This window comes from Dendroctonus ponderosae, unplaced genomic scaffold (genome assembly GCF_020466585.1).
Source record: "Dendroctonus ponderosae isolate FM_Combo_2020 unplaced genomic scaffold, Dpon_F_20191213v2 Dpon_F_20191213_1, whole genome shotgun sequence".
Lineage (NCBI taxonomy): Eukaryota > Metazoa > Arthropoda > Insecta > Coleoptera > Curculionidae > Dendroctonus > Dendroctonus ponderosae.
Window position 1 is genome coordinate 26,243,470 of NW_026017110.1, and position 8,690 is coordinate 26,252,159.

An 8,690-nucleotide genomic window follows, 5' to 3' on the forward strand; every position below is an offset into this window, starting at 1 on the left:
TGGGTTCCAGTATTCAATACAAGAAGCATCAGCTTACTGATCATGTGGATTTGGTTCCAATTAAACTATTGATTCTGATTGATTCTGATTGATCTGATTGACGGCTTTATATTTTTACACCAGGCTCATCTGAAGCTTGTTTCCAAAGAACAGTTTCAGATATGCAAATATGCGTTTCAGTTCCTCAAAGTTAAGAGTTTTAGTTTTGCCTGTTTTTTTAATCTACGAAATTGACCGAAACATCACGCGACTTTTTTCGACGTTGCCCAAGAACCATTTGAGTCACACTCGTCACAGAGTTCGTTTTTATACCATTGGATAGAGGTCAGTCGAAAACTCCTGAAAATTAACTGAGTTTAATTAAGGGTAAGTTTAATTAATAATTTAATTAATTAATGCTTGGGTACTGTTGGTTTCCGATGTAGTAAAGTCCTCAATAATCGAGAAATATTACACATACACACAATTATTTGAGCTACTAATTTTTTTTGAGCCATAGAATGTCCCATGTGTATAAAAGAATGGAGCAATAAAGATAGACGGTTTTAGGACGGGCTCCAGATAATTCTCCAAGGCAACTTCATTGGAGAAAACACACAAATGATTAAGAACTCATGACAATAAATGAGAAAGAACTTATTGAAGAAGTTTACTCAATAAGTTTCTTGAAAGCGCAAGTTCCAATAAAAAAATTCCTTAGCTACCTCTGGTCCAACATTACTGGATGTTATTCTAACTGTATGCAAGCAGGTTCCAATTATGTTATTCATTTGCACTCGGCATGCATAATTGCGACAAGGCAAATAATAAATTTCGTTCCCGATGTAATTCCCAAGATTGCAATCGGTACTTGCGCTAAATCAGAGTTGCAAATCGTGAAAAGCCTAACTGTATCGTAATTGAAACTGGAAATTTTAAATAATCTAATCGTGAGAAAAATCGATATTTATCGATGCTCGAACCAAGGGGAAGTAACGCTTATTGCTTCTGGTTGACTGTGAGCAATTACATCCTCAATGAACCTGAGCACAATAAAATATCGCGGTTTTCTTGTTTGGCTGAAAGCGTAATGAACTACTCGATTCCTGTTTAAATAATAAGCTGCGTATTTTTTCACAATTTCTTCTGAAGCAAGCGATTATTCCGTTGCTGAACATCCTAATATTTAATAACTAGCAAATAAGCAAATACAATTCCATAGAAAAAATGACAATGCTTGCAAATACTCACCTGTGTGGCTCATAAACTCGATTATAAGTATGTAAATGAAATGTTGTAAACTCATCTTAGCAAGTGTTTGCCAAGATGAAAAGAGGGCAAATATTTGTAAGAATTACGTGGATTGCGGTTGAATTATTTGCAAAGTATATAAACACTAAAACGATGTTTTACACAAATTTCCACTACACATATCAAAGAGCAACAAATCAAAGCATTAAGTCGCTCTATAAATGAGTCAAAAAAAAAAGTGGAAAACCTATTCGACAAAACGAAAACTCATCGTGAAATCCCTCGAGGGCACTTTAAAGCGTAAAATTAACAGTCCTGACAACGTTTTTTTCCTCTCGACGATTAACAATGTAGAAAAAATGACCCAGAAAACGAGAAATGGATCAAGTTTAATTATTTTCGTGGAGTAAAAGCCAGCAAATGATAATAACCGCTTGACGGTGGTTTGGCTGTGTTTACATGAAATGGAAAGTTTCAGATTCAAACACTTAACATCTCGAGGTAATTCGAGAGATCTACTTGTTTAATTATACTCATTTGCTTAGAGATTTTCCCTCGTCAGCAACAGGATTTGATGCGATTTGTTTGCCAATTCATGTGTATAAAGTAGAGCCATAATTTCAATCAATCAACTGAAGAAAACACCTACGCACACATGAATTTTTTAATTTTCTCTTTGCTGGATCTAAGTTAAAGAAAAATAAAATAACATCAACAAGTAACAAGTGCTTGACCCACAATCAACGCAAAACCCTCTGGAGTTAAAGAAACATCATCATCATCTCAATCTGGATGGACAAAAAATAGCGTCAATTGCATGCTTTTAGCAATTTGCATTGAAGATTAATTGCGGGGAGAAAGCATTTCGACGAATTCCCATCAGTGCCCGGTTCATTTTTTCCATTTCACGCTGAGAAGAGCTTTTCAACTTTCTACGAGATTTAAAGAAATCATAACAAATGGCAGGTTTAAAGTATCTCGTGATACAATCTCGGGCAATTATGGTAACAAAGGCCAGATCGCCGGTTCGTTTTTATTGTCGCGATATGCATTTGAAGAGAACGAACATGGGAAAAGAGCATATTATCATCAATAGTACGGGATCTAATAATCAAGAAAATTTTTTAGTTGATAATGAATAAAGCTTCCGGAAGATTCAGGAAGTGGCAAGAGACACAATGTTTAAAATCAACACTTGAGGATATTTCTTATTATTGGGTCGTCGTTGATATTAATTTAGTCCTGACGTTTCGCTAGCACGAATGACTCGCATCTTCAGAGCTGCACGCACCCACTTAAAAATAATTGGGTTTCCAATCGATTAATCGAAAGTAATACTCTCTCTATCCTTAAAAGCCCGATTTGTAACCAAATAAATTAAAGTTTATTCAATGTTGTTAGGCCTGAAAACAAAAACAAAACCCAAAACTTTTGACTACCAGATGTCTTCAACTATAACAATTTTCCTTCACTAATTCTTCCACTTTTGTCTTTCAGGCGACAAAAAACTGGTTTGATTATTAGAGATAAACCCTAGTTAGTATTCTGTTTAATTTAAACAGTAAGCTTTTCAACATTTCCTGCCATTGGGCATCGGACTAAACAAAGAAGGGAGAGTCTGATACACATTTATAATCACAATCTTCATTCTGTTCGGAACCATTTCACCGCGAAACTTAACTTTCTTCGATTAGGTTCCGTTTAGTGACAACAGCACTTCTATCTCCATTGCGTTGGCCCATGTGAGGAGCCAAACAGCCCTAAACAGCCCTTTACGGCATTCTTGAGCTGTTTTTAGTTTAAAACAATGAATTGTGCAGTAGTGTTTTTAATAGTTTTCGCATTGCGCGCAGTGGAGAGCGAAAGAAGCTCGGGAGCGCTCAGAAGGAGCTTTGGTGAAGCCACAGTTGCTGACGGCGATTCTCTTAAAGTGGAGGATCCTGGATCTTTATGGGACAAATCAGGAAGCGAAAGGTTTGTGTCGTTCCTATTCAAACACAGGCTGTTTTTCTGAACATCTGGAGTTTTATCCGGATGAACTTGAATTTTGTTAGCTACCTTAAACGAAATTTTTTGTAAAATCTTGCATGTTCCGATTTAGGTCTGAAAATGGCCATCGCAGCATCCACACAAACTCCAACTTCAACAGCCATGAAGACCAGGAATTGTCGCTGAAAGACTTTCTGGAAACTTATGCCAAAACGCACATCAGAAGGCCAACTTATTCTGAAGATGCGTCGTCGCAAAGCCTGGATAAACTCATTCAAGAAGACGATGCAAGTGGCATGTCGAAGGACAAGCCGAAAAGCAGTTGGGCGCTGATGAATGCGCAGAAACACAAGCATCCATATGAAGACAGAAAAGGGTAAAGATGTGGAAAAATCGCCTTTCGTTGCTTAGATTGCTGATTTGCTTCTAGATGGGTTAGCTTGGACCCGATCCCCTGGTCAGTGTCCAAAATTTCAAAGTGGCAAAGCAAGTACAAGCCTTCCACTGAAGGGCCCTGGGATGAACACATCCAGATCAGCAGCCAACGGCCCTACTTGCAAGAAGACGATGACGCAGATTTCAATAGGCACGATCCGAATAATGAAAATTTAACTCAAGCTAATTCTTAGGAAATTTCCAGGCCTGTTTCCATTACTCCTCCAAACGCCTACATGTATCATCGGCCAACGGAATCATCTGATCGTTATGACAGTTTTTATGACCATGGATCTAGGCCACGCCCAACACCCGCCCCTACTATTTACCCCCGTCCAACTGCGTTTTATGGGCACAAAGTTCAAGTGGAGGCTCATTATCCTTCAAATTCCCACAGCAGCACTGGAAGGCCCTATTCCTACCATAACCGTAAGTCTTCAGGAATTCCCGCCAATCAAACATTAAGGAGACCTTTTGGTTGTTTAGAAAAGAACTGCAATCGGCCAAATCACCCGTTCCATGACGACATCATCACTGATGGTATGCCCTCGAACTTTCCTCAAGCGAATCCATACGATTTCCTGCGAAGGCAAGGAACAGAGTTGGAGATGCAGTCGGAAAATCACTCTCCCAAAGGAGAAGGCGAGTGGGTGCTGCTCTCCACCACTAAAGGCTACAAACCGCCAAGAAATCAAAGGCAAAGGTCGTTGACTTTGGGCAGTACTAGCGAACCTACGCAGATCTTAAGGGCATCAAGGTACGTTTTCCATTTTTTGCAAAGACATTGACTACACTTGAAAAATTATTTCTTCATTTCTCTAGAGGTGTTCGTTTAACAGTACTGCCACCACTAAAAGGTTCCAGCGTGAACATGACCACGTCTCATGGTGGTTTGCTGCAGGTGGAATCCACTTTTGAAAGTGTTGAAGAAGCGAAGCAGAATTTCGATCACAAGCAGAACGGATTGAAGATCAAAGCAAAGAGGAAACGGAGAAAGCCACTTAAGAAGAACGCAAATAAAGGTGTAGAGAGTTCTAGTCAGAATGTTGGCATCGTGCCTCAGTATGCTGATCCTGGAGCGGTCATGGCAGCAGTTGGTATGTATTGAGTTAACACCTAAAAGGTGAACTTTTAGTCTTCAAAAAAGGATCAGAGGGATTGCAGTAATGCTTGAGGGTTTCTTTGGGATTTTTTATTAGGACTATATTTTTATTTTTAGGTGCTGGAATGATTCCTGCGACCATGGCCATGATGGTTCCGATGGCAATGGCCGGGTAGCGATTAAGTTCAAATTACGTAATATTAGGTGTGACTGATGAATTATTTATTTAATTTAGTTGTAGGTACTTAAATATATTTTTGAACAAATTTGAGTGTCTATATTTTTGTGCCACGACTGACTTATTTTTCAACAACAAAATATCTTAAGCATTCGATGGATTGCGGCAGCCGCAGCTTCTGTTTCATCCGATCTATTTGAAGTTTTTTCTTCTTTGTTCCCTTGCAATACCTTTTCAAGCAATTTTTACCTATTTACACCATATGTCTTCAATCAATATTTTGTACCTATTATATAAAGACTGTGGAAAGAACAATAGTTTTCTTGAATTCAAGTACATTTAAATAAATTAATAAAATTTGATTGCTTTATATAATCGCATGAAGACAAAAGCCATAATTAAAGCTCAATTAAAACATCAACTTGTTATTAATTTTTGTACACATTAACTGTTTCAGTTCTTTGAATTGGTGTGGTGTGTTAAAATTCAGTAAAACTAAGCTTTATTTAGGAAGGTGCGAACTTTTAAGCAAAATGCGTTTAAATCTTTTTTCCAATACAAGAACGCTTTTCTGCTGCCCCCTAAAGGACTCCCTTTTCGTCTTGAAATTTCCGCAACTTTTTATCGACACGATTTTTTGCAAAAAAAACAATTTTGCATAAAGTATTTGTTGAAAGTTGACCATTTTCGTGATATTTGGCTAAAAATACTACAACTTATCTATAATAGCTTTAATTCTAATAAAAAATCATTTCAACTCTTATCCACTAGCAATCCTCTAACTCTAAGAAAATAATTTAGTTTTTATACAGTCTTACTTACTCCTGCTAGACCTGCTTACCTAAATAATCAATAAAACACACAGCATCTCTATTCCCATGCATCTTACTAGTTAACCCATCACCAACACCGCAAGGATTTTTTTGCAATTTTCAAAGTGAAACTTCTTTGGACTAGAACTACCCTCAATTTAGAAAATCCCAGGCAAGATCAACTTTGAGCATAGTAAATAAGGTAACGTTTAAATGATTGCTTTCGCTTGTCTCCGCTGAAGTCTGCAATAGAATGGCCTAGAATCGAGTGCTTTAAACCTACACAGTCACAACTTTCTTAAACCTAAACTACAGTAAACCCAAGTTGATTAATTAGAGTGGGTCTTTGACTGATTATTCTCTCTGTTGGCTTTTCGATAATGTTCATCCAATCTGGTGTGAACTTTGGAAACATACGTTGAGACGCTGCTGGTGAAGTTTTGAATCAATTCCATCCCAAGTCGGACCTTTAACTTGAACAAATCGCTTATCAGTTCAAGGAAGGTATTTGGGCGTTCGGTTGGACTGAACACGTTATGAGGAGTGGAGCTCTTGACGGCCTCTTCTGTTGTCTCAATGTCTGTAGCCGTGGATTCTTCTGCAGCTGCGAAAGTTGTAACTGGAATTTTGTCTGTTGTGCTCTGCTTCCAACGATCTCCGCCGTCGATGTCGTTTTCTCCAGAAAATATTTCATTGTCCATGTCGTTTGGGAGCGCCTCCCGGCGCCTCCGCATCTGCATACTACGAGGGGCAGCCCCCGATGAGTAAAACTCCTCAGGAATGCTCCCAACAACAAATTTGCGGTCAGCATCTTTCAGGTTCCGTGGCCCGTGCTCAGGAACAACTGCAGGAGTAACTTCGGGCATTGCTTCAGTCTGAGCGCTACCAACAACAAATTTTTTGTCCTCATTGTAGCTGACTGCTGGCCGGTCATGGAGCTTGACATCTTCCACTGATCCATAGGGATTCATGAAGATCTGAGATCTCCGATCCACTTGCCTGTAGCGAACGTTTTGTTGGTAGGCGTTTCTGGACGTGGGTTGCTTGTAGGTGGTTGCAGTGTTCTCCTGCAAGACGTTTTCGGGCATTCCTGCTATGACTTTGCCTATTGCCTCCTCTTCTGGCATGGCGTTTGTGTAATCGTCTTGGTAGTAGTAGCTTCCTGCAGTGTCTTTTCTGTCGATAGGATCGCTTCTTCGCAGGGCTGCGAAAGGCTGCAAGTAGTAGCTGGCCAGGCCTGCGGTGACCAGAAGACCCACCAGACTAACACCAACAGTTACTGGGATTATTTCGCTGCGCAAGTAGCTGTAGAGCTGAGTGCCTGGAGACTCCACCTCTTTGAGTTTGTTGTTGCCTTCCTTGCTCGATTTGCTGGGCTTTCGCTTGCGCGTTTTGTTCTTTTTCTTCTTTTGCGTCTTCTTCTTGCTGGCTTCAGTTGAAGGGAGTGTGCTGTCGTCTTCTTTGGCTTCAAGGGGAAGGCTAGCTGAGGGCTGAGTAGTAGTCAGGGTAGTGGTTACTTCTCGCATTGTAACGCTTTTCAAAGTGGTTGAAGCATGCTTTGCAGGTTTCGCCGTTGTAGTCGCATTATTTGCCTTGGGGTTGGTAAGGCTTTGAATCAAAGAGGCCTTAACTTTCGTGAGTTTTGCAGGCTTTCTGGTGGTGGTTTTTGCTGACGGCGAAAAAGTGTTCACTCGCACAGTAGTTGTTTTTTTACTAGTGGTAGTCACTGGTTTCAAAGTGGTGCTGCGCTGCTTGAAAACTGGCTTGGAGAGTTTGGTGGGTTTCTCACTCAGCGTCTCATTGATCTCGGGTTTCAAGCTGGGTTTCTTTGTGGCAGGGCTTGGGGTAGTAGAGGACGAGTGGCCACTCAAGAGGATCCAAGTGGACAGTCCGCCACTGGCAGTAGTTGGCCTGTCCAGCTTGTAAAAGTTCGCTCTTTTAGTACTTTCCTCCATAACGACATCCTCGTCGACCGGAATGGCCACTCCAGCATGAGAAGCTTCAATGGAGTATTTGCTGGATAGTTTGTCTTTGATTTGGCTCTGGACCTTTGGCGGCGTTCGTACGTCCAGGATGTTCAAAGTGGAGGAGTTGATATCTGGAATGTGGTTGATGGCGTTGTCAGTATCACTCGAACGTGGTCTGTAACAACATAAGAGGACTTAAACTGTGTTAGGTTTTGGTAGATCAAAAAATAATTGAGGATATATTTGGATGGCAAAATTTCCAGCTGTTAAAATGACCGATCATTAATGAAGTCTTGGTGTGCAGCAGAAGTGGACCCTTATGATTTCCTTATGGTGTTCGCATATTTGCTTTCAATCTCCCGTTTGATTCGTAGGGCTGATGATGCTTCCCAGGCGCCTAAAAACTGACAACACTATCACTAATAATATGCAAAATATAGAGTGAATTGTTTAGAATGTGATAATACATATATAGGACAAACTAAACAATATTTAAAAAAGAGAATGTACGAACATAAATACAGTCGGAGAAATACTAGTGAAATTAAAACGGCATTAACACAACATGCACAACAAATGTTGCATAATTTTGATTTTGACAACGCAGATATATTAATTAGGGAAACAAATTATCATAAAAGAAGAATCCAAGAAATGATACAAATAAAAAAACAGGCAAAAGCAGTAAATTTGAGACCAGACAACCTTAGCAACATTTCCGAAACCCTAATAAAGCCATAAGTAGATAAGTTCTATATTGTTGAGGCGGATTCATTTTTTTACAAACTTAAAACCTACTCATACAAACCGATATGTGAATTTCGACTCAAATCACCCGATAATAGTTAAAAAAGGTATCGTAAAAAGTCTATATGATAGAGGAAAAATAATTTGTAATCAATCTAATTTTTCCAAAGAAAAACAATTTATAAAAGAAATTCTAAATTTCAATAATTATCCAAATTCTTTTATTGAAA

General features: G+C 39.3%; 2 protein-coding genes across 2 annotated transcripts in view; one reads left to right on the forward strand and one right to left on the reverse strand.

Moving 5' to 3' along the window:
* The first annotated feature begins 376 nt into the window (after positions 1 to 376).
* On the forward strand, positions 377 to 5,018 carry LOC109543984. The gene is made up of 7 exons (XM_019913948.2): positions 377 to 3,204; positions 3,332 to 3,595; positions 3,650 to 3,805; positions 3,860 to 4,083; positions 4,141 to 4,411; positions 4,477 to 4,751; positions 4,874 to 5,018. The coding sequence occupies exons 1-7, from the start codon at positions 3,038 to 3,040 to the stop codon at positions 4,930 to 4,932; spliced, it is 1,416 nt and encodes a 471-aa protein (XP_019769507.2). The 5' UTR covers positions 377 to 3,037; the 3' UTR covers positions 4,933 to 5,018.
* A 632-nt stretch (positions 5,019 to 5,650) lies between these two features.
* Positions 5,651 to 8,690, reverse strand: part of LOC109538729 — a 17,048-nt gene continuing 14,008 nt past the window's right edge. Inside the window, exon 4 of the mRNA XM_019906101.2 lies at positions 5,651 to 7,888. Within this exon, the coding sequence (XP_019761660.2) occupies positions 6,076 to 7,888 (1,813 nt within the window). The 3' untranslated portion in view covers positions 5,651 to 6,075. The remainder of the gene's footprint in view (positions 7,889 to 8,690) is intronic.

Bases quoted from the DNA above. Each gene is read 5' to 3' on its own strand.
- LOC109543984 (XM_019913948.2), top strand. From the start codon at position 3,038: ATGAATTGTGCAGTAGTGTTTTTAATAGTTTTCGCATTGCGCGCAGTG. The intron at 3,205-3,331 runs GTTTGTGTCGTT...GTTCCGATTTAG, and splicing joins GACAAATCAGGAAGCGAAAG to GTCTGAAAATGGCCATCGCA. The intron at 4,752-4,873 runs GTATGTATTGAG...TTTTATTTTTAG, and splicing joins AGCGGTCATGGCAGCAGTTG to GTGCTGGAATGATTCCTGCG.